Source organism: Notolepis coatsorum (assembly GCF_963971535.1).
Source record: "Notolepis coatsorum genome assembly, chromosome: 7".
Taxonomy (NCBI): Eukaryota; Metazoa; Chordata; class Actinopteri; order Aulopiformes; family Paralepididae; genus Notolepis; species Notolepis coatsorum.
This window is the reverse complement of record NC_140171.1, coordinates 18105292-18133138: the sequence shown is the minus strand read 5'-3', so window position 1 is coordinate 18133138 and position 27847 is coordinate 18105292. Positions and strand designations below refer to the sequence as shown.

General features: G+C 43.4%; 1 protein-coding gene across 1 annotated transcript in view; it reads left to right on the top strand.

Annotated features, from left to right (window-relative positions):
- Nucleotides 1-27847, top strand: part of gcgrb (glucagon receptor b) — a 66629-nt gene that overhangs the window by 35162 nt on the left and 3620 nt on the right. The window contains exons 6-10 of the mRNA XM_084318201.1: nt 3374-3434; nt 13555-13624; nt 20977-21065; nt 21850-21994; nt 26113-26154. Coding sequence (XP_084174327.1) covers nt 3374-3434; nt 13555-13624; nt 20977-21065; nt 21850-21994; nt 26113-26154 — 407 coding nt within the window. The remainder of the gene's footprint in view (nt 1-3373; nt 3435-13554; nt 13625-20976; nt 21066-21849; nt 21995-26112; nt 26155-27847) is intronic.

The following is a 27847-nucleotide window of genomic DNA, read 5'->3' as shown; positions in this document are numbered from 1 at the left end:
TCTCTCTGTCACTCTCTCTCCCTCTCTCTCTATCCCTCTCTCTCTCACTCCCTCTCTCTCTCTTTCTCTCTGTCACTCTCTCTCTCATACCATAAGCAAATTAACATCACGTTAAAATAGCATTAGCATCATTAGCACCCTGATAATGACATGAAACTAAACAAAAATAAATCACCTGCTTGCAGCTTAGCGCCAGTATATAAATCAGCTGGTTCGCAACAAGTCAGCCACTGGCTCTTCACTGAGAGATCAGAGCTGGACTTTACTACCATACGACACGTCAGGCTCTGGGGCACACCGCTTCTCTTTTCCATCAAGCCAGCCAGCGTCGCATTCTGCTGCAAGTCCACCGTCTTCCTCTCCTGGCCAAGTTTTTATGATTCCTGACCTCATTCAGAGAAGAAAAGAGTGATGGATAGATAGTGAGGAGGTCTCTCTTTCTCTCTCTTTCTCTCTCTCTCTTTCTCTCTCTCTTTCTCTCTGAAGGAGAACATTTAAAAATAAATTGATTCATGTTGTACTTCTTTTAACCACACACACACACCCACACACACACACGCACGCACGCACGCACGCACCCACACACGCACGCACACACACACACACACACACACACACACACACACACACACACACACACACACACACACACACACACACACACACACACACACACGCACACACACACACACACGCCCACACAATAGATATATCTATTCATGGTTGCTCCATTCTGGCATCACAAAATCCATGATGAGTAATTTGTAGTATTTTGCTCACAGCTCATTAGCAGCGACTAAATAATGAGTCCCTGTCCTGGTGACTAAATAACGATTCCCTGTCCTGGTGACTAAATAACGATTCCCTGTCCTGGTGACTAAATAACGATTCCCTGTCCTGGTGACTAAATAACGATTCCCTGTCCTGGTGACTAAATAACGATTCGCTGTCCTGGCGACTAAATAACGATTCCCTGTCCTGGTGACTAAATAATGATTCCCTGTCCTGGTGACTAAATAACTATTCCCTGTCCTGGTGACTAAATAACGATTCCCTGTCCTGGTGACTAAATAACGATTCCCTGTCCTGGTGACTAAATAATGATTGTGACTAAATAATGATTCCCTGTCCTCGTGACTAAATAATGATTGTGACTAAATAATGATTCCCTGTCCTGGTGACTAAATAATGATTGTGACTAAATAATGATTCCCTGTCCTGGTGACTAAATAATGATTGTGACTAAATAATGATTCCCTGTCCTCGTGACTAAATAATGATTGTGACTAAATAATGATTCCCTGTCCTGGTGACTAAATAATGATTGTGACTAAATAACGATTCCCTGTCCTGGTGACTAAATAACGATTCCCTGTCCTGGTGACTAAATAATGATTGTGACTAAATAATGATTCCATGTCCTCGTGACTAAATAATGATTGTGACTAAATAATGATTCCCTGTCCTGGTGACTAAATAATGATTGTGACTAAATAATGATTCCCTGTCCTGGTGACTAAATAATGATTGTGACTAAATAATGATTCCCTGTCCTCGTGACTAAATAATGATTGTGACTAAATAATGATTCCCTGTCCTGGTGACTAAATAATGATTGTGACTAAATAATGATTCCCTGTCCTGGTGACTAAATAACGATTCCCTGTCCTGGTGACTAAATAATGATTGTGACTAAATAATGATTCCCTGTCCTCGTGACTAAATAATGATTGTGACTAAATAATGATTCCCTGTCCTGGTGACTAAATAATGATTGTGACTAAATAATGATTCCCTGTCCTGGTGACTAAATAATGATTCCCTGTCCTGAGTGAGGATGTGGATGCAGGACACACCAGGTCTATACAGACACTTACGACTACCTAGTTGTGAATTTCGACTGCTGACACAAATATTTATGTTCAATTGAATTGCATGTTATTCATATATCATTTCATGAAGCCTTATAAGACGTGAATTGGTCCTAAAATCCCACGCCACAGCTGATCTTGCTTCATGGCACACAGGTGGCTGAGGACCACGGCAGTATCATTTGCTGTGAATTCCTCCGGACCTTTCCTTATACTTTTATACTTATTCTATTTTATACTTAATATACTCATTTTATACTTATCTATTGTTATCTAGCACAATCTCTGGAGCAAAACAGGAAGAAGCATTTTATATAAAAGTACTCTGTATTTTTGTATGACAACTAATAAAGAAACTTGAAACTTGGCAGGACCTGAGATGTGACCACAACAATACACACACTCATCACAGCCACACCTTTAACTAAAAAACAATAAAAACAAAAAGTAGACATACTTATTGCTGTTGTTCTGTAAAGTAATTCAGAACTGTAATTGTTCTATAATGTACCTTAGAACAGGGGGAAAAGGCGGAGTATATGAGAAAGACCTATGGCTCTGACAGCACTATACACATCTAACATACTGCTGTGCTGAAGCACTTGGTTTTATGTGTATCGGCCAATTCCATGATTTTATGTCTATTTTATGTGTTTCAGAGATAATCAAACCGTCAACAAAGAGGCCTTTTAAGATGTTAGATCCTAATATGTGATTTAATGTTCTGTGCCTTATCTTGACTTTATCTATTTTGCTGTCATCTATTTTATGCTCATTCTATGCTTATTTTATGTCTGCACTTCATGCATTGCTCTTGATCTGCCAAATTTTTGCTCATTTTATGCCTGTCTTTTTTTTCTTTTCTTTTTACTGCTGTGAAGCACTTTGAGCTGCAATTCTTATATGAAAGGTGCTATACAAATAAAGTTTATTATTATTATCATTATTATTATTATTAACTAGCCACGCTCAACTCCGACCCACACATCAAACCAAAACAAATAAATGTAATCAAAGTGCAGTACCAAGAGGAGCACTTCTGCCTAGATACTGTTGCCTGGGATACTATCTTGATACTATTTGATGAACAATACCACTGATCCTTAGCTGCCAGAGATGTACCCCTCTTGGGCACTAGCGTCAGCTAAATGACTAAATTATTGTAATTGTAATTATAAGGTCGCTGTTTGACAGCATTATATCTTTTTTTTTTTTTTGACAAGCCAGGAAGCCATACTGTGTATAGGCTACACCCAGCTAACACTCAGACTATTAAACCATAAAATAATGTAGATTCATTAATATAGAAAACAAATGTTTAATTTTGTATGGACTATTCATAATGCTCAAATAACTTGCTGTTTATAAACAATTCACCAATTATAAATGCTATTCATAGTTAAAAATATAGATAATGATCATTAATATCATCTAAAATGTTACCATCTGTTCTAGATGTTCATCTCTGTTTTTTTCTCTCTCTCTCTCTCTCTCTTTCTCAGGTGCGCCGCTTATATTCGTGTTGCCATGGGTTACAGTGAAATACTTGTATGAAAACGAGGAGTAAGTCATATCCCTCCGCTCACACCTCATCACACCTAATGTAAGGAACACAAATATTCATCCACCAGGTTGTTGCCTTGTAACAGATTACTAGTGGTGGAAGAAGTACACAGTTCCTTTACTTAGAAAGTAAAGTAGAAATACCCAGATAAATGAGTACTCTGGTAAAAGTAAAAGTCCTCCATTAAAATTCTACTTAAGTAAAAGTAGAGTTTAGTAGTTATTGAATGTACCTAAAGTAAAATTATGCATTCTACATGATGTTGGTGTATTCCAGTGCTTGGGAGCATTCAAGCCTTGCTCCATTGACCTCTGAACGTTATGTGTGAAGTGTATGTGGTCCAGTTCTGTATCGTATCGCTCTCGCTCGGCATCGCTCTCTGCACTATCTCGCATACGTGCACGCGCACTGAATAAAGACCACAATGTACCTTTAATCCCAATATTCGTCTGACCACACCCCTATCAGCTTACCCATATAAGCAGGGGTGGGGCCACCCACTCTCCTCCTTCTCGCTTTCACCACAAGGAAGAAGTGCCTCGGTAGATCCCCACACTTGACACCATGATGGAAGAAAGGTTTAGGAGCAGCTTTGGGAAACAAGGATACGTTGACATCATATCTTTATTTTCTCTCTCACTATTTTCGAGAAAATACGGCGATATTGTCTTCGTACTGGAGTGTCTGGAAGATGATGATCATTCTAAAAACCCTCCACCGGTTTTCGTATTGGGAGCACGCCGCTGCATGCTTCTCAACTGCAGTTCCTTGCTGTGTTTGTTGGGGTGAAACCTGTCAGGCCACAGCTGAACTGTCGGACATGCTGCTGTTGTGAGAAGCGGTGCGTTCCAGGTTGGGTGAGTAGTGTTTGCTGGCGGGCTCCACTTGTCTGTTAGTGCTATGGGGGCTACTTGACAAAGTTTATGGAAACCGGCCCCAGGCTAGGGTCCTTTGTTCAGCCACCTAGGCGACAGGAGGCCTTGGTCTGAAGACCATTATAGTTTTAACTAGTGGGCCGCGACCATTGACACTGGTGATCCCTGTGTGTTCTGGACGAGTGGATTCTCTCTGTCACCGTGTTAAGGCCCCATCTTTCATATCCAAATGAGAGTATTCCTTCACGAGGGGATATGTGCATGTAATGTGCGATAGCGGCAGATTCATGTTCAAAGTCAGCTACACAGGCCAGTTGGTACTGTGCTGATTCCGTCGGATGTGGTAAAGTCACCGTTGTGAAGCGGTGTTGACATCTTGTTTTCTCTTTTCTCTTAAAAAGTGAGGAGAGGTTCAGAACGGCGGCCTGTCTGGGTGAGTGTTATGTCATTGTTTACATGTTCATAGCTTACGGTTAGCCAGTCAGCTGTTAACTGCTGCGTTAGCCTGCTGGATCGCTGCATGGCCTGCTTAGGGCCTACTATTAGCCAGCTGGTTCCTTTCTGTCAGCTGTTAGCTGCGGGGCTAGCATGTCGTGGTCGCTAGGTAACGTTAGCTTGCTGCTATGGCCATGGCTGGCGCGGGGTAGCTTAGCTTCTCGCGCGCCGCCGTGAGCTCGCTTCTGATCGCCGTTAGCTTGATGTTATTCTGTTGAACGTGCTTTGATTTTAACATGTTTTACACTCTTGACCGCGACGTCATCCTTGACAGGGGATGTTTCGTCGACCCTGCCCTGAGCCTGGACGGCAAGGTTGCATCAACGGGGGACTGTAGTACGGGTTGGGGCGGTGACGCTACCCAGTTCGGACAACACAGGACGGCTGTGTTCCTACGGTGTCTGTGACTGCACTTCGCTGATCTGCGTTCCGGGTAGGAACGGGATTGACCAGACCTCATAACACGTCTTCTGGTTTTACTTTGCTAAATGTATTGTGAATAACGGTGTTTTTTCCCAAAACGTGTGTTGTTGCAATGCATTTAGGATACGTTGCGGGTTATGTGTGAGCTGTTTTTTGTCACTGGCAGTTAGCTTCTCCGTGCAAATCGTGATGTAATGATCTGGTTGTTGTGTGAGAAACATCATGGTGTTTATATGTACCGTGTACTCACTACTAAGGCAACTAACCTATGAAGCTATGCTTGGTGACAAGTGAGTAAAAGAATGTTCTTTCTCAGACTGTAATGACAATGAACAGTGTGTTCACACATTAACAGGTTTTCCTGTTTTAACTGGCCGTATTGAGGGTAAAATAGGAGGATTGTGTTTCCCCCCCGGTTCCCTGGGGACTTTTTCATCCTCCTGTCAGACATGTTGTGCATTAATTGTGTCTTTTGTGTGGTAGGGATACGATGTAACTCTTAGCTTGATTGCTGAGGTTGTGCTAAATCTGCTGGAGAAACTTATTTCCTAAAGGGAAATTGGTTTGGTTGCTGTCATGTGTGCTTAGCAAGGCCTGTGGTCGATACTAATCAAGAATGATGTATTCTCTCATTGTGAAAAAAACGGCGTTCCTCTGTTGAGTGTTTTTGCCATTTTTTGTAGGTGATGATGGGTTGTGTGTGTCATGTGACCTACAACTGGGTTGTACTGGCCACAGAAGCACATGTGTATGTTGGACCGGGGTTCTTAGAGCCCTCTCTATTCTGTGTTTTTCCTAAAAATCAGATAGCAGGTTAGCTCATGCGCTGTGTGGAGCTGTGAAACGCTTCATAGAGCTGACTATGACTGTGTCATATTCTCTTTTTGTCGTTACATCGTATCATGGGTGTGGGGTCGTAAAGGGGTGAACTGGTAACCTTTCCTCTCCCCATTGTTCTGTCGGTCAGGGGTACACCCCCTGTCCTTCAAGGTTCCCGTCACGTGGCGGTTCGGCACGTTACGGGGGGGGGGGGAGGGAGTTCCTGGTCCCACGGCCTGGTATACTGGGCGTGTGCACCGCAGGAATTCCCCCGCCATAGAGTACGTCACCGTGCGCGTCTCTGTTGGTAGGACTTCCGTGTGCTGTTCAGGTCCATGTGATGGATCTGTTTTCAGGGGGGGTGGTCAGGGCTCCTCCTCACCAAGCGCCTATTCAGGCCTTCTGTGAGTTCGGACTCCTTCTTCCATGTGAGGAAGCCTCCATCAGAGTACAGAGCCTTCCTCCTCAGATTGTCAAAGTGAGTGGACCCTCTAGAAGGGTCCTTTTCTATTGTATGTATATTCGATTCAATTCGTTTATTGAGTGTGTATGGGTTCAGTGCCTCTTCCCCGGAGGCCCTAAAACCAGTTTTTTACATGGCTCAAGGTGCAATATATTCTTTTCAATCTGTACAGCTCGCGTGGGAAGTCTCTCTGGGGATCCCCGTCTCTTTCCTATGGGAGGGTGGTGGGATGTAAAAATGTGAACATTTTTTACCCCGGCTGTGTAGACTGGGATACATACTGTTGATGCTTCCTTCTTTCTATTCCAGAAGTGTTGGAGTTAGGGAGTGTCACACCCCTCTTGTCGTTCCCCTGGGCGCCTTGGGGATTCAATGACAGGTCTAAATAGCCTGTTCATTGATGGGGGTGTGTCCCGACGCACGTATAGTGCTAGCTCGCTGTAAACAGGCGATTGACTGGCACGCCTTGGTTGCTTGTGGTTGAAACAGCGTTTTTATAAAGCAACTGAGATGGGGGTTTTTCCTCTTCCGACGACCACATCCCATGACCTGGGTGGGTTGTCGACGGATTCTCGTTCATGTCTGGGGGATGATGACGGGATGGATCTGAACATATGTGGTGGGGTCTCACGCCCTTGGGGTGGGCCACCAGGCGCGGTTCGTCCGAACGTCTGGGTGGCGCCTTCTTTTCATGTTAAGATCAACACGCATATCTGCCCTTCTCCTGGAGTAGGCATGTCGGCGTGGTTAGGGCACGGGACTGGTTCTGGTCACGCTGGTCCAGATCAGTTGAACCCGTTGTCCGCCGGGGATGCAGATCTGCTGTTCTGGTACCCTGAGGGACTTGGGCTTTTTTCAGGGGGAAAAATGCCAGGTCGGTCTGGGTGTCACAGGGTTGAGCGCTATGGAGACCCTGGTTGGGTATGTTTTTACTCAGCACTGTCGTCATGGCTTACAGCCATGCCATTCTGTACGCGCTCGATCTCGTCGGATCTCGGCCGCTACACAGGTTGGTCCTGGTTAGTACTTGGTTGGGAGACCGCCGGGGAATACCAGGTACGGTGTGCTTAGGGGCTGGTTCTCCATTATTTTTCGCTCCTCTCTCACGCATGGCGAAGAGGGGCCTGTGGGGGTGGTTTTTTGACCTCCTCTGGTGACCCTGTGCTTCCCGTACCGCCAGGCCCGGTCCGAAGTGATGTTTGCGACCCGTAGGCCTGGGTTAACCCTTTTTGGAAACTGAAGCACTTGTACTGCGGTATAGCCGGTGTATACCCGCAGGTGTGTTTTGGAGTTTTTTCTTGAGGGGTTATAGGAACAACCACCGCATTGGGTAACACCGAGGTGGTTGATTCCCTGGTGTGTTGGAGCAGTGTCAACTCCCGGGTTCACCGTTTGAGGGTGCCCCTGCACGTTCATGACGTCTGCCAATCGTGTCAGCCTTCTCTGCCTCGACCCCTCTGGGTGGGGGTTTTTAAATGGAGGCTTGGTCATTCAACACCGCCAGCTTACGCTCCTTCCGCCGGGGCGGCTGTGTTCAGCTGTCCCCTCTGGCGCCTGTCTCGTCCGCAGTCTCCAGGCTAGGGTTAACAGCCTGTTGCCTGGTTTTTCCCCGGTGCGCTGCCTGCTTCCGTTGGTTAACCTTTTTTGTGTGCTTACGGCCATGCTGACTGCCTGTTCTGCAGGGTCAGTGTGCCAGGCGGTGTACTATTGGGGGGACAGGGCCCGCTCGGCTTACGGCCATACCAACCTGAACACGCCCGATCTCGTCCGATCTCGGAAGCTAAGCAGGTTCTGGCCTGGTTAGTACTTGGATGGGATTCCGCCTGGGAATACCAGGTGCAGTAACTGAGGGGCCTTTGTCCGAATACGCTGGCGATGTGGGGGGCGGGGCACTACGTGCCCACCTGGTGGGGTCTTGATGCTGGCATCATGGACTTCTCCGGGCCCCCATTCTAGGGAGTCCAGTCCTTTTGGTGGGTCTGGGTCTTCCTTCGTGCTCCGCTGCTACGGCCTTGCCACGGGGTTGGGTTTGCCCTTGACCCCGTGATTCTGGGGGCAGTAACGAGGTTGTTCCTCCGTTCGTTCCCGGGTGGCATGCGGGTTGTGCGTGTGTGTAGTCGTGGGGTCAAGCCACGGTCTGCTCACCCTGTGCGTTGAGTTGCTTGAGTGCCTCTTCGCACGGTCGGGTCCGTCGCCCTCCCGTGAAGCCCCTAATAGGGGGGGTGCCCGCCATTAGGGTGGGTCGGGGGGGCTCGGCCCTCCCTGTTCTGATGGTTTGTGGGGGGCTGTCAGCGGGGTGTATTTGTCGGCCGTTGGCTCTCGCTCGGCCTCCCTTGTGCAGAGAGCGATGCCGAGCGAGAGCGATACGATACAGAACGTTAGGTTATGACTATAACCAAGTTCTGTTAGTATAGCGACGCTCGGCATCCGACGCCGCTGCAGCCTTTGACCTCGCCTTGTGGCGAAAGCTTGGGAAGGAGGAGAGTGGGTGGCCCCACCCCTGCTTATATGGGTAAGCTGATAGGGGTGTGGTCAGACGAATATTGGGATTAAAGGTACATTGTGGTCTTTATTCAGTGCGCGTGCACGTATGCGAGATAGTGCAGAGAGCGATGCCGAGCGTCGCTATACTAACAGAACTTGGTTATAGTCATAACCTAACGTTATGCTGCTCTGATTAAAGGTAATGTTAAAGTGGTATGTGGTCCAGTTATGCTGCTCCGATTACGTCCTCTTGAAGTTGACAGGCTTCAAACGTGAAAGTATATAATCTTCAAAGTAACTAGTAACTGATGGGTTCAGATAAACGTAGTGGAGTAAAAAGTACAATATTTCCCTTGAAATGTAGTGGAGTAAAAGTAAAAAGTTTCATAAAATTTAAATACTCACGTAAAGTGCAAGTAACTAGAAATTGTACTTAAGTACAGTACTTACTTACTTAGGCCCATCGCTACCAATGGAGCATAGGCCATCTACGACTATTCTCCATCCAACACGGCTTTGGGCTGTCCTTTCTGCCTCCCCCCAGCTGGTTCCTTTCTGCCTCCCCCCAGCTGGTTCCTTTCTGCCTCCCCCCAGCTGGTTCCTTTCTGCCTCCCCCCAGCTGGTTCCTTTCTGCCTCCCCCCAGCTGGTTCGTTTCTGCCTCCCTCCAGCTGGTTCCTTTCTGCCTCCCCCCAGCTGGTTCCTTTCTGCCTCCCCCCAGCTGGTTCCTTTCTGCCTCCCTCCAGCTGGTTCCTTTCTGCCTCCCCCCAGCTGGTTCCTTTCTGCCTCCCCCCAGCTGGTTCCTTTCTGCCTCCCCCCAGCTGGTTCCTTTCTGCCTCCCCCCAGCTGGTTCGTTTCTGCCTCCCCCCAGCTGGTTCTTTTCTGCCTCCCCCCAGCTGGTTCCTTTCCGCCTCCCCCCAGCTGGTTCCTTTCCGCCTCCCCCCACCTGGTTCCTTTCCACCTCCCCCAGCTGGTTCCTTGTCTCTTGAGATCCGCCGCAGTGTCCCGCCTCCAGGTGTTCTTAGCCCGCCCTCTCTTCCACTTCCCCTGGGGATTCCAAGTCAGGGCCTAAGTGTGGCCTATCCATCCCCACTTTTGTCTAAGGATCTGCTTCTTTACTGGTTCCTGTCTTCCTCTCAGCCATAGTTCCTCATTCTTGATTTTGTTTGGCCACCTGATCTTAAGTACAGTAATTGAGTACAAATACTTAGTTACTTTCCACCACTGCGGCTTACAAAACAGCCACTGTTATTTGTCGGAGAAAATGACATCACAGAAACCTTTGACAAAGTAGGGAATGGCTTGGTGTATTACCGAGCGAAAGAGAAAGAGGTCTTTGATTGTCAGTTCATCGACGCACATATAATTGAACAAAAGGTGACATCACTGCTGTCGATGATGATGACAACGTGAATGGAATTACTGTCTGGAATGATTTGTTGATTTAAGGCGAGACACTGCAGGTGAATAGTCAAATATACTTTTTTTGTTGATTTTGAGATTTTGTTATATTTTGCTTCCTAAACATGTCTTCTATGAAACTAGTGACAATAAAACGTCAATAACACACATTTAGTTGTTTATTTTACAGCATTTTGCCTTATTGCATCCATAAATGTGCACATATTTAATGGGGAAGTGCCTCATTTGCATATATAAACATACATTTCAGAAAACTTGCAATATATTTTTTCTTAGTTTATATGTACATAACAAATTGGGAAAGTTTCATAGTGATATCTATTCAAATATTTTTTGCCTATTAGGGGGTACTACACTGTACTACACTGTTTGTAGCCTGTGTGTAGTTCTGTTCAGTTCAATAACATCATTATTATTATTATTCAGTTATCAGGCATGTGTTTAGGTTGTCTATTACTAATGGTTTGATTAGGTATTGTGTTTGTAAATATCTGTTTAAAAAAAAAGTATGGCATTTTACAATACAGAACTTTGAAGGCGTTTTCCCAAAAATGAGTTATAAGAGTTTTTCCTCATACTCTGAGCCAGAAATCTCCACTTCAGTAGCACACACATACACCAAAACGTCCAGTTCTATTCATATCTATGTTCTGAAGGTATTTACAGAAGGGTTTGTTGATATCGCATTCATACCCTGATTTATATCACATTTTATTCCTAAAAACATGGCGAAATATGGAATTTTACCATAAAAATGGACTGAATGGAGTATTTTCTGATTTATGGAGTGATAAAAAGAGATATCCAAAATCCCCTCTGTAATAACCTTTGGCTCTAATATGTCAACAAAATGAAACTATAATTTTGAAAATGGCTTTATCCAATGTTCAGATTTCTGTCCTGGAATTATATGCAAATTAGTGCATATTTAAGTAGATCATGCCTCATTTGCATATTTAAACATACAATTTCAGAAAACTTGTAATACAAAAAAGTCTTGTCTTAATATAAGTAATCAACTGGGGAAGTTTCATTGTGATATCTATTAGTTAATTTTTTTACCCTATTCACCTGCAGTGTCTCCCCTTAACAGCATTGTGTTTGGACTTCAGAGGCACAGTAATCCAACATTAAATGTATCAGATTAAAAGGGAACACCACCCCAATCAATAATGTTATTTCCATGGTCTAGGAAAGTTCAATCAATATGTGTGACCATGAGCTACTCTCTCTCCCAAAGCCAGAAACCAGAGAAGTAAAACTCACACTGGTGATGTCATCAAGTATAGGGTTGGGAAGGTAGATTTAAAAATGTAATCCAGTAATGTACTCCTCTGGAATCGTCAAAACCCAGCAACTTAAAGGAGAACTACACCCATTTTCAGACTTCATAATTATGTTATCCCTGTGGTCTAAGTAGACAGTCCAAAATAATTCAGTCAAATCCAAAAACTAAAGTGCTAAAATTCTAACTTGTGATGTCATCAGGTATTACGTCTGGAGCTGCTCTACTGACAACAAGCGGGATACGGATTTGACGGACCCACATAGATTGTGTTTGATGAGTATACTATTTGCTCTTTGGTAGTGTTCTCACTGTCACCTTTATCTTCTCTCCCAATGCATTGTCGATGGAGCAGCTTCAGATTTAATACCGGATGACATCACAGAAGGGGCGAAAGTGGCTCAGGATGTAGAGTGGTCGTCTGGTAATCGGAAGGTTCCCGGTTCAATTCCAGTTCCTCCCGGCAGCGTGTCAAAGTGTCCTTGAGCAAGCACTTAACCCCTAACTGCTCCCAATGAGCAGGTTGGCACCTTGCATGGTTTAGTCCGCCATCGGTGCATGAATGTGTGAGTGAATGGGTGAATGTGAGGCATAAAGTGCTTTGGATAAAAGCTGTTATAGAAATGCACCATTTACCATTTCACTTTTAGCACTTCGTTTTTGGATTTGAGTGAGAGGTCATGTTCACTCAAACGTTTGTGGACTGTCTTAGATGACAGGGATAACATATATTATGCACTCTGAAAATGGGTGTAGTTCTCCTTTAAATCACTGGGTTTTGACAATTCCAGAGGAGTACATTACTGGATTACATTTTAAAATCTACCTTCCCAACCCTGGAGACCAGCATGAGGGGAGAAATAGATATTAAATCGACCTATATATCAAGCCCCGCCCTCTTTTCCCCGATCCTCCAATCACAACTGTTGCTGCCATCTTTGTTTGTCGAAGGGAAGCAACAATTGTGAAGGGGAGAAAAGAGTCAATCACGTTTATGACCTTCCCTTTTTCATTTTCATAAGACCCAATAATTCCGATTGAAGTTCATGCCATGTTCACTGAAAGCCTTTTAGAATTTGACGAGTTTGTGTGAGTGTGTCTGTGCATATGCATAATGTATATGTACCCTTGTTCTCCTACCATTCTGAGGGCCAAATGTCCCCACAAGTAATGAAAACTATTTATTTGTTTATTTGTGGTGATGTTAGCTGAACCTATTTCAGGATTAAGGGTTATGGTTAAAGGGGCACTTCACCAATAAACAATGCTGAATTATGTTGCACATAATCTCACATCCAAAAACTCTAAACAGTTTTGCACACATTCATTTAGATTGATGGTTATTGACAGTTATATAGAGTTTGAGTATGACCACCACCAGTGATGTCATCGGCGACATTGAATCCTTGTGCTGTGTTAATTATAGCTCCATGAAATGATGTAGATGAAAAATAGCAATACCCTGTCTTATAGGGACTGCTACCTTATTATTTCATTGAGCTGTCACCTGGTCCAGAAGTACGGTATTGGGAAAGAATCATTGCAATTAAATTCCTCCACCTGAAATCCGTTATTACATCCAAACGTAATACAATACAAAGAAAAATCATCCTTCCAACGAAAATAAAATCTCAAGCAGTGAAAATGAATTATTCTTCTCCACTTCTCCACTGTTTAAGTGGATGTCAATACAAATGAATGAATGAATAGGATTAGGATAGGGTTAAGGAATTAATGTAACACTATGGGTTTATAAAACGTGTGTGTGTGTGTGTGTGTGTGTGTGTGTGTGTGTGTGTGTGCGTGCGTGCGTGCGTGCGTGCGTGTGCGTGTGCGCACGTGTGTGTGTGTGTAGGTGCTGGGAGAGGAACGTTAACATGGGCTACTGGTGGATCATCCGCTCCCCCATATTATTTGCCTACCTGGTGAGTTTGTTACTTTCCTTCCATTGGTCGCTCTAATGTTGTTGCAGCTGTCTGTCAACAGCCGATCTCCAAGTATGTAAATATGGTACTTATCGAGCACAGGAAAAAGGTACATAATGTATGTTATGTTATAGCAAGTAATATATATATATATTTTTTATCTACTTTTTCTCCTCATTTTTCTGTGATTTTTCTCCCATCCCAATTTACCTCTCGTGCCAATTCTCCCTCCCCTGTCCTGATCGTTGCTCGCATGTGCCCCCCACTGGCCGGTCGTAGGGAGGATAGAAGCCTTGCATCACGTGTCCCCTCCGATACATGTGGAGGCAGCCAGTCACATCTTTTCACCTGCCAGCGCGGACTCTCATTGGCGAGGAGTAACGTGTGGGAGGCTCACACTACCCCCGCCATTTTCCTGTCTTTGCTGTGCAGGCGCCCTGACCGACCTGTAGGAGTCGCTGTTTACAACGACCAGACTACCACCCATCGACTCTCCTCCCGCCGACTCTGCCAATTGAGTCAGAATGGCGGCCCGCCAAAGCCGGAGGCAACGCTGACAGCCGGATTCGATACCGGTGTATCTTGCATTGGTGACGAGCGCAATGTCCGCTGCGCCACCCAGCCGCCATAGCAAGTAATATATTGACATACTTACAAAAATTTACAATGTGTACATATTACAAATAAGTGCATATATTAGATATTCCAAAACGTTTTACTTTTAACGTTTTCAGAAAACATTTGAGTTTCCCTGCTGGGATAGGAACCCAGGGTGTTCGTAAGACTACTGAGACACACTTTTCTGATAGCCACTCCCAAACCCTAACCTTACTGTAACTACACTGCTACCTTAAATTAACCATAACTTTAACCCTAACCCTAACTTTCTATCTTAACCATAACTGTTAAACATAAAAACAAACCATCTTAGTCTAGTGGTAAGAGCACTATGTACCTTTTTTCTGTGGTCGATTAGTACTTTATTACAATTTTCTGATGAGGCCGTGTTATTCTCAACCACTATCTCTCTCACTCACCTCCTCCAGCCCAAGTCTTGCTTGCAGTTGCAATGTTTTGACAATCTAGTCAGATGTTGCAAACAAGTATCTGTTGAGCTACAATTAACAAATAATGCAACAATCGGATGTATTATTCAACACAATCCACAGGATAAATGTTAAAAGCAGATGGAGAGAGAGAGAGAGAGGCAGATAGAGAGAGGCAGAGAGAGAGAGAGATAGAGAGAGAGAGAGAGAGAGAGAGAGAGAGAGAGAGAGAGAGAGAGAGAGAGAGAGAGAGAGAGAGAGAGAGAGAGAGAGAGAGAGAGAGAGAGAGAGAGAGAGAGAGAGAGAGAGAGAGAGAGAGAGAGAGGAGAAATGTGGTTTATAGCATCAACTCTTGATCTGAACATGGAGCACATTGTCTATTTGAGGCTGTTCCTTTATTATTATACTGTGTTTCTGCTTCCTCCTGTTTACAGATGAATGAAATCCAAGACCGGAATGCACACACACACAAAAAGACACACACACACACACACACACACACACACACACACACACACACACACACACACACACACACACACACACACACACACACACACACACACACACACACACATACACACACACACACACAAAAAGACACAGACACAAAGACACAGACGCACACACACACAAAAAGACACAGACACAAAGACACAGACGCACACACACCATTTACAATCTAGTTATTACCACAGATGTGCTTATAATTTTAAATCTAGTGCTGACCAGAGATGTGCTCATCCTTTTATTTTTAATAATTAATTGACAATTGACATTAACAAAGACACACACACACTCATATACACATGCAAATACACACATACAAGCATACAAACACACACACACAAACTCACTCACACACATACAGAGAGAGAGAGATAAAGAGAGAGAGCAAGAGAGAAAGAGCAAGAGATAAAGAGATAGAGAGAAAAAGACAGAGAGAAAGAGAGAGAGAAAGAAAGAGAGAAAGAAAGAGAGAGAGACAGAGATAAAGAGACAGAGAGCATAGAGGAATTACTGAGTGTATGTGTGTGTTTCCTGTCCCCTGTCCCCATGGAGATAGAATATGTTTCCGGTGTCTTGCATAAAAACACTAAAAAAGTCACATAAGTACGAACATCAGAATACCAGTCCATGTGACTGGATTACAAAAAGTGCAAACTTTAATCAATTAAAGTTGCTGAGAGAAACACAGTAGATCAGAGATACTTTTGAAGAACTAATTATTACATGTCGGATTCCTCAGAAGCATGTTTGAAAGAGGTTAACAGGCATTCTGATGAGGTTTGTAATGATTATGAAAGTACATAATGCAAGCTTTCAAATGATGTGTCATACGTTGAAATCTGTGAATGTTTGAAGATGATGTGCTAATTTGAATCTTGCAAACACTTTTTTTCTCTATTTGCTGTGAAAATGCCTCTCCAAGAAAAGGATAGAATTAACACCGCTGCCTGTTTCTGATGGGCGTTAACACAACCGAGGGCCTCACAGGGCTAAAGTAGAAGAATAAAATATAATATAATAGAAGTGTATACAGCATCTTATTAGGGTGCAGTGCAGGGTGGATGTATCTTGCGTGCGTGCATGCGTGTGTGTGTGTGTGTGTGTGTGTGTGTGTGTGTGTGTGTGTTCAAGACTGGTCTCTGAGAATGTTAAAACTGACTTTTTTCTAGTTCTTCTTTCTATGTTCACAGAAAGGTAAAGAAACGATATACGTTGTATTTTATGGCAATAACGTTTAGGTTTGTTCGACCCGTGAGATATAAACATGAAAAACGTGAGAAAAATTTATATGGTTGGACTTCCGCTGTCGGCAGCCGCTGTCGGTAGTGTAGTTTTATCAAATCTAGACGCTGGGTCTCCTTTGTTTTAGGACTACAATTTCTTCTTCTCACGTCTAATTCGCCCGGTTTCCGGTCCAATGCTTATTGAATCATTGCGGAATTGTAAGAGGTTATGATGCTGTTTAAAGGCGGTGACAGTAACGTTATTTGAACACTACGTTTCACAGTCCAAAAGGGTTGTACCACACACAAACATTCTAAATAAACAACTAGTCAACAACTTATCCATAAAGACGCATATAGACAGACCAGACAGACCATCTGAGTCATTGACACGATTAACGAACCTCGTTCATTAAATCCTATGGAAAGTTTATCAACAGAGGCCATGTGTGTTGGGCGTCGCTCTCCCACTCTCCCAACTTCAACTCGCCAACGAAAGCACTCGTCTTGATTCGCATGCAAATTTAATTCCGCCCCCATGCAATGGCCAAAGTCACACAGAAACAGCTTTTTTTAAACAAAGAAGTGTTACTATTAGAGATACTATAACTGTTCGCTTTTATAGTAAATATGTTCTTAAACATAATAATGTGGAAAAAAAATTTAGTGTGTTTTTCCGTCATTTCACTTCTGCAACTTACGGGCGATACCGTTGGGCACGGTCACAAATGTCATTGTCATTATTACACGACTCTATAAAATATCGTTAATCATGATTCATTCTGAGAATCTTCAAATTTGAATAAATTGTCCCAATTTTACCCTAATTAAATTACACTTAACCTCTTAACCTCTTAACCTCTTAACCTATTAAGCCTCTTAAACCTCTTAAGATTCATATCACGCCATAAATAAACCAATACAGAGTATATGAATTAATGTTGCGTATATTTTTCAAATGTAGCCAATAGTAAATACCCTAACCCTGTCAACACAGCAGTCAACGTGTATATTGTCAGCACTATGTTTGTTTACCAATGATTTTCAGTGTTATTAGTGAAATATGAGTTTATAGAAATCTCAGCGCATCGAGTCAGAAAAAGGCGTTTATAGACGTGAGGATTTGGCGCAACCTAAATTGAGTGTAGTCTTTTGAGAGAAGGACAGGTCTTTCGTTGGGCTTCCGAATAAAATGCCAGCTCATGCCAGCCCCTGTCAATCATCTGACTTCTAGAAGAAGATTTTTTCTTTCAATAGGTTAATATTTTCAGAAAATGCACAAACATTTTTTTAAGGAAGATTGCTCCACTTCTACAAGGTCAATTTGCATGTTCTTGATTACTAGGGACATCTATGGATCTCAGGGAATGTTTTCCCATTGTCAGAAATATTGTGTCTGTTACTAGGCGAGTAAATTGTAATGAACCAAAGGAGAATATCAATTTTCTTCCTTTTTCTTTTTTTATATTTGACGGTGAATAACACCATGCTAATAATGACCATGAAGAACTGCCACTGAGCTCATTCAGCACCTTCTTGAGATCATGTGTACAAAGAATCTAAGAAAATGAATAAAGGGCAGAGGATTTACAGGGGTTTTTGTAGATACAGTACTGAATGTTGCCATCCGGACACATGCAATTTGAAATATGAATATAGAAAATAGAATAGCAGGCCTATAAATGACCTTATTATGGCCAAGTCACACATCTATGGATCGGGCCAAATCTCCTCTTTCCAATGGCAGATCAGATTCAATCTCTATTTAGTATCACCAGGTGCCCCTGACAGGGCAGCAAAAACGTGAATGAAATCTACTGTAAGTACAGTTACTTTTTTATAATGTAAATAGCTCCGCCATTTTTCATCAAATTGCAACACGTTTTTTTTGCTAGATTTTGCTAGACGTTCACAGAGAGCTGGAAGTCAGATGATTGACAGGGGCTGGCGTCAGCTGGGAAGCCTAGCTTCCTTTATTTCCGTCTAATTCATCAGGTTATCAACTCATAATTTCGCTAATAAAACTTAAAATTAGGGATGTTCGATATTGGCTTTTTTACCGATACCGATATACCGATATTGTCCAACTCTTAATTTCCGATACCGATATCAATCGATATCAACCGATACCGATATATGCAGGGTTCCGCCCCCCCCCCCCCAAAATATGGAATAATTTCAGGTAATTAACATTACATATCAAATTTCAAATCAAATCAAATTTATTTATAAGGCCCAACAACACACGTTAATGTCCCCATGGGCCGTACAGGTCTTCTTTAAACAAGTCAAGAAGAAAACATAACAATAAGTCAAGAACAGAACAAGGACACCATAAGGTCCAACACATTTAAAATAAATGCAAATAAATGAAAGAATGCAAGCACTCCCAGACATACCCCACGCGAAGGTAAGGAAAAACTCACTAAAACCTAACAATATCTCTTGTTGTGGAATTAACACAACATTATGCATACTTTTGACAATAAATAAATTCAGAATTTGTTCTTACTTGCTTGCCTGGGTAAATAAAGGTTATAGAAATGTAAAAAAAAAAAAAAAAAAAAAAATTCTTTTTTTTAACCGATACCGATATTTTCCGATATCACATTTTTATGCCGATATCGGCCGATAATATCGGTAGGCCGATAATATCGGACATCCCTACTTAAAATCATTGGTAAACAAACGTAGTGCTGAAAATATACACATTGGCTGCTGTTTTGACAGCATTAGGGTCTATACTCTTGGCTACATTTGAAAAAGAAAAGCAACATTAATTAATACGTTCCGTATTCATCTATTTATTTAGCCCCGCTCGGGCTTAAGGGGTTAATAGGGAAAGTAAAGCTAAAGTAATCAAATAATAGTCAGGTTATAGGATACAATCAATTACATGACTAATTCCAACGGGTCATCAGTGATCTATAACAGCATGTGTTCTACAGGTAACCTTCCCAGCCCTGCAGACATACTGTGTGTGCTTGTTTTCGCTTCATACACCCATGACTAAGCCATAGGCCTTATTTAGAGTCTGGGAACATTCTTGATATTGTAAATCACTCAAGTGTCTCTCATACGCTGCCATATATAAAATAACATCACACACGGGGTATGTTTATGCTCATCCAGACGCACGCATACACACACACACACACACACACACACACACACACACACACACACACACACACACACACACACAACACACACACACACACATGAACACACACGCATGCATGAACACACACATACACATTCATATACTGTATTCTGACAAACTCATATTTGTAAATATTGAAATTCTTTATTCAGAATTGTACACACTCTCCCTCTCACACACACACACACACACAGTTGTTACTATGTGTGTGGGTGTGTGTGTGTGTGTGTGCAGGTGAGCGAGCGTGTGTGCGTGAAGGTTGGTTTTATGATGCCGTGAGGATTTCTGTCTTTACTGCATGGGCATTCTTTTTGTTGAGATGTTTTAATAAAGAATCTCTCTGTCTCCCTCTCCCTCTGTCTGTCTGTCTGTCTGTCTGTCTGTCTGTCTGTCTGTCTGTCTGTCTGTCTGTCTGTCTGTCTGTCTGTCTGTCTGTCTGTCTGTCTGTCTGTCTGTCTGTCTGTCTGTCTGTCTGTCTGTCTGTCTGTCTGTCTGTCTGTCTGTCTGTCTGTCTGTCTGTCTGTCTGTCTGTCTGTCTGTCTGTCTGTCGTCTGTCTGTCTGTCTGTCTGTCTGTCTGTCTGTCTGTCTGTCTGTCTGTCTGTCTGTCTGTCTGTCTGTCTGTCTCTCTATCTCTCCCTCTCCCTCTCCCTCTGTCTGTCTGTCTGTCTGTCTGTCTGTCTGTCTGTCTGTCTGTCTGTCTGTCTGTCTGTCTGTCTGTGTGTCTGTCTATCTATCTATCTGTCTGTCTGTCTGTCTGTCTGTCTGTCTGTCTGTCTGTCTGTCTGTCTGTCTGTCTGTCTGTATGTCTGTCTGTCTGTCTGTCTGTCTGTCTGTCTGTCTGTCTGTCTGTCTGTCTGTCTGTATGTCTGTCTGTCTGTCTGTCTGTCTGTCTGTCTGTCTGTCTGTCTGTCTCTCTATCTCTCTATCTGCCTCTCTCCCTCTCTCTCTCTCTCTCTCTCTCTCTCACCTTTTATCTTTTGTCTGCATTCATATTATCATCATTCCCTCTCTTTTCTCTCTCTTTCTCTTTTGCCTGCATTAACATTATAATTAATTCTCTCTCTCTCCCTCTCTCTTTGGTCTGCATTAACAGTGTCATTCCTTCTCTCTCTCTTTCTCTCTCTCTCACCTTTTATCTGCATTAATATTATCATCATTCCCTCTCTCTCTCCTTTTCTCTCTCTTTCTCTTTTGTCTGTAGTAACATTATAAATCTCTCCTTCCATCTCTCTCTCCCTCCTTTTATCGTTTGCCCGTGTTAACATTATAAATCTCTCCTTCCCTCTCTCTCCCTCCTTTGATCCTGTGTCCGCATTGACATTGTAAGTCCCTTCTCTCTCTCTCTCTCTTCTTTTATCTTTGGTCTGCATTAACATAAACATCATTCTCTCTCTCTCTGCCTCTTACAGATTAACTTTTTCATCTTCATCCGAATCATCAAAATCCTGATGTCCAAACTCAAAGCCCATCAGATGAGATACACTGACTACAAGTTCAGGTGAGGATAACAAATAAATAAACTTTTCAGACCACAAGTTGAGAGAGGATTCCAGGACAATAGTCTATGTCAGACTAAATGAAGCTTAGCGGGAAGGGAGTTGGTCCCTGGTGTAGAAGAGACAGGTCTCTCTGGGGGCAGGGTGTCACCGGGTATCAGGGATAAGCCACTGGCCCAAAAAAATAATATATATATATATATAACCAGTCCGTTATTGAGAGAGGTAAGGCGTTTGAATATCTCCTCCTGTGATGTGATCAGATGACACTGAATCCTTGTGTTGTGTTAATTACAGCTCAATGAAATGTGTATTTAAAAAATAATTAAATTTAGCTTTAGTCATTAACACAACACAAGGACTCTGTCCTCTGATGACACCACTGGAGGAAATAATAACTCTCAATTACTGTCAAACTAAATCAATGTGTGCAAAACTGTTTAGAGCCTTGGGCTATGTGTGTCCTTATGTGCAAAATAAACCTGCATTGTTCTTCAGCAAAGTGGCAAAAGTTTTCCAATACCCTCACATCTTCCATAATGGGTTTTATATGTAGAATGGGTAGAACACTTCAGTTATTTGGTAATGTAGCCCCTCCAGCACTCTTTATAATCATCTCTCTCTCTCTCTCTCTCTCTCTCTCTCTCTCTCTCTCTCTCTCTCTCTCTCTCTCTCTCTCTCTCTCTCTCTCTCTCTCTCTCTCTCTCTCTCTCTCTCTCTCTCTCTCTCTCTCTCTCTCTCTCTCTCTCTCTCTCTCTCTCTCTCTCTCTCCCCCACCCCCCCCAGGTTAGCCAAGTCTACTCTGACTCTCATCCCTCTCCTGGGGATCCACGCCATCCTCTTCACCTTCGTCATCGACGAGTCGGTTCCCAAGGGCTCCATGCTCCGCCTCATCCGCCTCTTCTACGACCTGCTCTTCAACTCCTTCCAGGTCAGGGTTCAACTTGACCGCTTCTATTTGTATAGGCTCCTGTTTCCTTAGGCTTTCTTTTCTTTTTGGTATCATGTCGCCTATCCTTTGCTTTTATACACAAACAGTTGCCATAGGGATTGCTGAGCCTTCATTCCATGGCAAGGAACAGGATAAAAAAATAGTATTTGTCTGTCTGTAACCACGATAACTCACGCATTTCTTATCCATTTTGGCTCACACCTGAATAGGTTGGCAATCAGCCAAATATGTGTTATTTTGAATACTTTTCAATGCTAGGTGGAGACATTAACATGTCCATCTGAGCGATGCTACTGTAGGTGGAGACATTATCATGTCCATCTGAGCGATGCTACTGTAGGTGGAGACATTATCATGTCCATCTGAGCGATGCTACTGTAGGTGGAGACATTATCATGTCCATCTGAGCGATGCTACTGTAGGTGGAGACATTATCATGTCCATCTGAGCGATGCTACTGTAGGTGGAGACATTATCATGTCCATCTGAGCGATGCTACTGTAGGTGGAGACATTATCATGTCCATCTGAGCGATGCTACTGTAGGTGGAGACATTAACATGTCCATCTGAGCGATGCTACTGTAGGTGGAGACATTATCATGTCCATCTGAGCGATGCTACTGTAGGTGGAGACATTATCATGTCCATCTGAGCGATGCTACTGTAGGTGGAGACATTATCATGTCCATCTGAGCGATGCTACTGTAGGTGGAGACATTATCATGTCCATCTGAGCGACGCTAGGTGGAGAAATGTCCATCTGAGCGATGCTAGGTGGAGACATGTCCATCTGAGGGATGCTACTGTAGGTGGAGACATGTTCATCTGAGGGATGCTAGGTGGAGACATGTCCATCTGGGGGATGCTAGGTGGAGACATGTCCATCTGGGGGATGCTAGGGGGAGACATGTCCATCTGAGGGATGCTAGGGGGAGACATGTCCATCTGAGGGATGCCAGGTGGAGACATGTCCATCTGAGCGACGCTAGGTGGAGACATGTCCATCTGGGGGATGCTAGGGGGAGACATGTCCATCTGAGGGATGCTACTGTAGGTGGAGACATGTCCATCTGAGGGATGCTACTGTAGGTGGAGATATGTCCATCTGAGGGATGCTAGGTGGAGACATGTCCATCTGAGGGATGCTAGGTGGAGACATGTCCATCTGAGGGATGCTACTGTAGGTGGAGACATGTCCATCTGAGGGATGCTACTGTAGGCGGAGACATGTCCATTTGAGGGATGCTACTGTAGGTGGAGACATGTCCATCTGAGGGATGCCAGGTGGACAGCGGGTGGCCAAATGGTTAGAGAAGCGGGTTTGTGACCGGAAGGTCGCTGGTTCGATCCCCCGGACCGGCAGGAAAAAATCTGGGATGGGGAAGTGAATGAATAACTCTCTCCCATACCCTTAACACCAACCGCTGAAGTCAAAGTGCCCTTGAGCAAGGCACTTAACCCCCAACTGCTCCAGTGGAGTTGCTCAGTGGCCAACGGTGGTGTTTGGTCCCAGCAATGGTCATGTGCCTCCTCCTGGTGATTTGGGCCCTCTTGGGCTTTTTGTGAAGCCAACAGTCACCAACCTAGGGGTGAAATTCGATTGTGACCTAAAGCTGGACAAGCAGATCAATACTGTGGTGGGAAGGAGCTTTTTCCAGCTTAGGAGGCTGTCCAAGGTCAAACCTTTTTTATCCCGTTCCGTTTTTGAAACGGTTATCCATGCTTTTATGACCTCTCGCCTTGATTATTGTAATGCCCTGTACGTGGGCGTCAGTCAGGCCTCCCTCTCTCGTTTGCAGTTGGTGCAAAACGCCGCTGCCCGTCTGCTGACGGGAACGCGAAAGAGGGAGCACATTTCCCCTGTGCTGGCTGCCCTCCACTGGCTTCCTGTGCGTTTTAGGATTGATTTTAAGGTTTTACTGTTTGTTTTTAAATGTTTGAACGGCTTGGCACCGGGTTACCTCTCAGACCTGCTGGAACCCTATGTTCCTCTAAGGTCCCTCAGGTCCTCTGACCAGCTCCTCTTGGCCGTTCCAAACTCCAGGCTGAAGCTTAGGGGGGACCGTGCTTTTGCAGTGGCAGCCCCAAAGCTCTGGAATGAGCTGCCACTGCATGTTAGGCAGGCCCCCACTCTGCAGGTGTTTAAATCACGCCTAAAAACACACTTATTTGCTCTGGCTTTTGTTTTTTAAACCGTTTTTTGAGAGATTGGCCTTTTTATGTGACACATTGTACTGTTTTATTATGTGTTTTTATTACATTTTTATGTTTTATGTTTTATCCTATGTTTGTGGACTTGTACAGCACTTTGGTCAACTTTGTTGTTTTAAATGTGCTATATAAATAAAGTGGATTGGATTGGATTGGATTTGAACGGTGGCAGACTGTGGTTGTACTGGGCGGCTCCCAGGTGTGAATGGAACTGTGTGAATGTGAAGCGGGGCGTTGCTGAAAAAGAGCATCCGTGCTCAGAGAACCTACCCTGGTAAATAAAGGTTAATAATAATAATTTAAAAAAAAAATGTACTCTGACTACACAATATTATTATAGGTCCACAGGCGTACAGCTGCTGGAGTGCAGGTTTAGCATCCCTTTAGGTTCAGCATCCCTTTAGGGTGCCAAAGTTTTTATTGACTCACAAATGTGTTTTTTATTCTATTTTCTCCACCTTTGAAGAGTCTACCAGTAATGTATTCTATCTTCTATTCTCTTATTTTTCATAATATTGTGTCTCAAGGGTTCTGAGTTTGGACTTTCTTCCTGTTCTGCGAAGCCCTCATCAGGAGTGGACCACTGCGGCTCGTGCTTTCTATCGCTCTTTTGGCCCGAAGAATATTTACACTTTGGTGATTCATTTCAAAGGCATCCCTTCTTTCTTGAAGTCTCATGTGACTGGATGCTGCAGGTTGCTGCCGTGCAGATGAATGCTTACTGTCACCTGTCAATCATTTTAGTTTAGCAGCACCTTTAGTAAATACACTAAATCAGAGTAAAGAGACAGTGGCTCAGTGGCTATTTTCTCTAGCTTTTCTTATTTAGAGATTATAGATGATTATGAGATGTCCAATGAAGACCTCGAGAAGCGCTGGTCGTGGCTGCTCTTGTTGCTAGGTGACCATTGAAAACTTGTTGAAAAACGTTTCACCTCTTTTGGTAAATGTTGAAATAGTTTCAACTCCTAGCGATTGCCGTTCTGGGTGCTAAAAACATTCTCATCTCTCAGCTCAGTCTGAAACACACAGCAGCACAGTGTTTCCATTGAAACGGGTGAGAGGAGAGAACCTGTAACAGTCACAAATGTGCCTACTATTATTCTTGTGTTATTATTTGGTTGCAGTGCCACTAAGTCCTTGTTTGTACTTAATTTAGCAATGGGTTTGATTTGATTTAACTTGAGCCAGACTCACTTCACTTCCTGTCACTACTACAGTACCTGCTGTCCGGCACAACGCTAACTTGTCCTCCAGTAACGATTTGGCTTGTGTCTGTGAATCTATAATATAGATGCACAGACACAGATATCAGTCTACATGTATGCTGAGAGGGTATAAAGCCATATGACCAGGCATCGTATGGTTATAAATCGCAACAGTGACATCGTCTGACTAGCTCTTTCATGCTAAGCTAAGCTATCTTGGTGCAATCCTTTTCTTGCTAACAAGTTAACGTCATCACACAGCCAGACATGTTACAATAAGCCACATATACTTTAAAATGTCACCATAAGTCACCTTTCATTCAAGCAATGATGTTGCAAGCAAACATTTCCATTTTCTAAATAGTAAATGGCTGCATTTATATAGCGCTTTTATCCAAAGCGCTTTACAATTTGTTCCTCACATTTGACCCATTCACTCACACATTCACACACCAATGGCAGAGGCAACCATGCCAGGTGCCAACCTGCACATCGGGAGCAATTAGGGGTTAAGTGTCTTGCTCAGGGACACTTCAACACGCTGCCCGGGAGGAGCGGGAATAGAACCGGGAACCTCTGGATTACCAGATGACTGCTCTACCTCCTCAGCCACTGTTTTGTGATTTGAATGAAGCTGAATGATGACGTTTGTTTGTTTCTCTTTTCCTCTTCTTTAGGGTCTGCTGGTTGCTATCTTGTATTGTTTCATCAACAAAGAGGTGAGTCAGTACCTACGCTTAAAGGTGCTATAGATAACATTTGTATCTAGTAATCTAGTAATCATTTAAAATATTCAGAGATTTTAGAAAGGTGTGGAATAAAAGTATTGCTTTCCCCCAAAAAAACATATTAATTAATTAATGTATCATAAAAATCCATACTCCCCATTTCCCCAGGTGGAATGCACCTGATTGGATGACATGATGGTGCTCTAGTACGACATCTAGTGGCTGAATGTTATCTGTAGCACCTTTAATATGATTGGCTAGATTGTAACAAAATAGACCTGCTCTAGAAAGCAATATTGTCCTTTTTCAGTCTTTATATTGTTCCCTCGTATCTGTAGAAGCAGGTCAGCATCAGTGCACCCGGTGGTGTAGAAAGTACTTGAAAGCCATCTTTGACTAAAAGTAAAGATATCTTACTTGAAAGTGACTTTAAAAAGGTAAAGTCATAGGGCGGCTAGGTGGTGCAGTGGGCAGGGCGCTCACCACCAATGCGAGAGACGCTGGGTTCGAACCCAGCTCTCCGCATTGCTATCAGCTTGGCTGGTCGTTCATACTAATACCATTGGCAGTATTAGGGGGTGGGAAGCTGATGGGTGGGGATCGGACGTTGCGGACAGCGACTCCTACAGGTCGGTTGGTGCGCCTGCGCAGCAGAATCAGGAAGCGACGGGGGCGGCGTTCCCCTCCAAACGCAGACCCCCGACGCTGAGAGATCGCGCTGTACAGGTGAAAAGATGCGACTGCTGCTTCCTCGAGTACCGGGGGGGACACGTGATGTAAGGCGTAGTCCACATTGCAGCCGGCTTGTGGGAGGCATGGCCTAACAGCGTTCGAGACAGGGGAGGGTAGAATTGGACGATACGAAATTGGGATGGGAGAAAAATAGAAAATGGGAGAAAAAGTAGATAAAAAAAAAAAGGGTAAAGTCACTCGTGACAAAATCACTTGAGTCAAAGTCTTAAAGTAGCTCACATTAAACGCACTTAAGTCTCAAAAGTAGAACTACACGTACCAGAAGTAAAAGTACAAAGTGCTTTTCGTACAGAGAAACAAAACTCAAAAAGTTTGATCTTTTTGTTGGTCGGTTCACAACTGTGCCAAACATGTACACAGCGTTTGCAGGATAATATGTCATATGACCAATATATATCCATATCTAGATAGGGAGGGGAATTTATATGAATTTATTGATACCAATGCCATTATCAATTCTGCGTATCGGTCCGATTCCTGATACATTTTCTGTGTGAAATAAAAAGCCCTCTGTGTCCAGCATAAAGATGAACACTGGCCTCTCAAAATCACACATTTGGCAAAGGACACACATCTGTTTATATAAAATAATATACTAGTTTTTCTTTTCAATTAATTCATTAATATAATACGAAATTGAACTTCTCAATATCCGCTTTTTCTCATGCAAAGTTTCAGAGTTTCAGAGTTCTGTTTTAGAGAAAAGGGGTATAAAGAGTAACAGTGCAGTAACTACAAAATCACATGGATAGTCAAAGAACTTTAAAGCCATTTTTCTCAATTTCACTGTTTGCATAGTTACTGTGGTTAGCTTCTGCAGGGCAGTATAGTCCAAGTATGATATGTTATCCATAAAGATGTTGGCATTTTCCCTTTACTTCGCAGTTCCATTTAATTCAACAGTTCCTTTCCAATATAGAGGTGGTAGTGA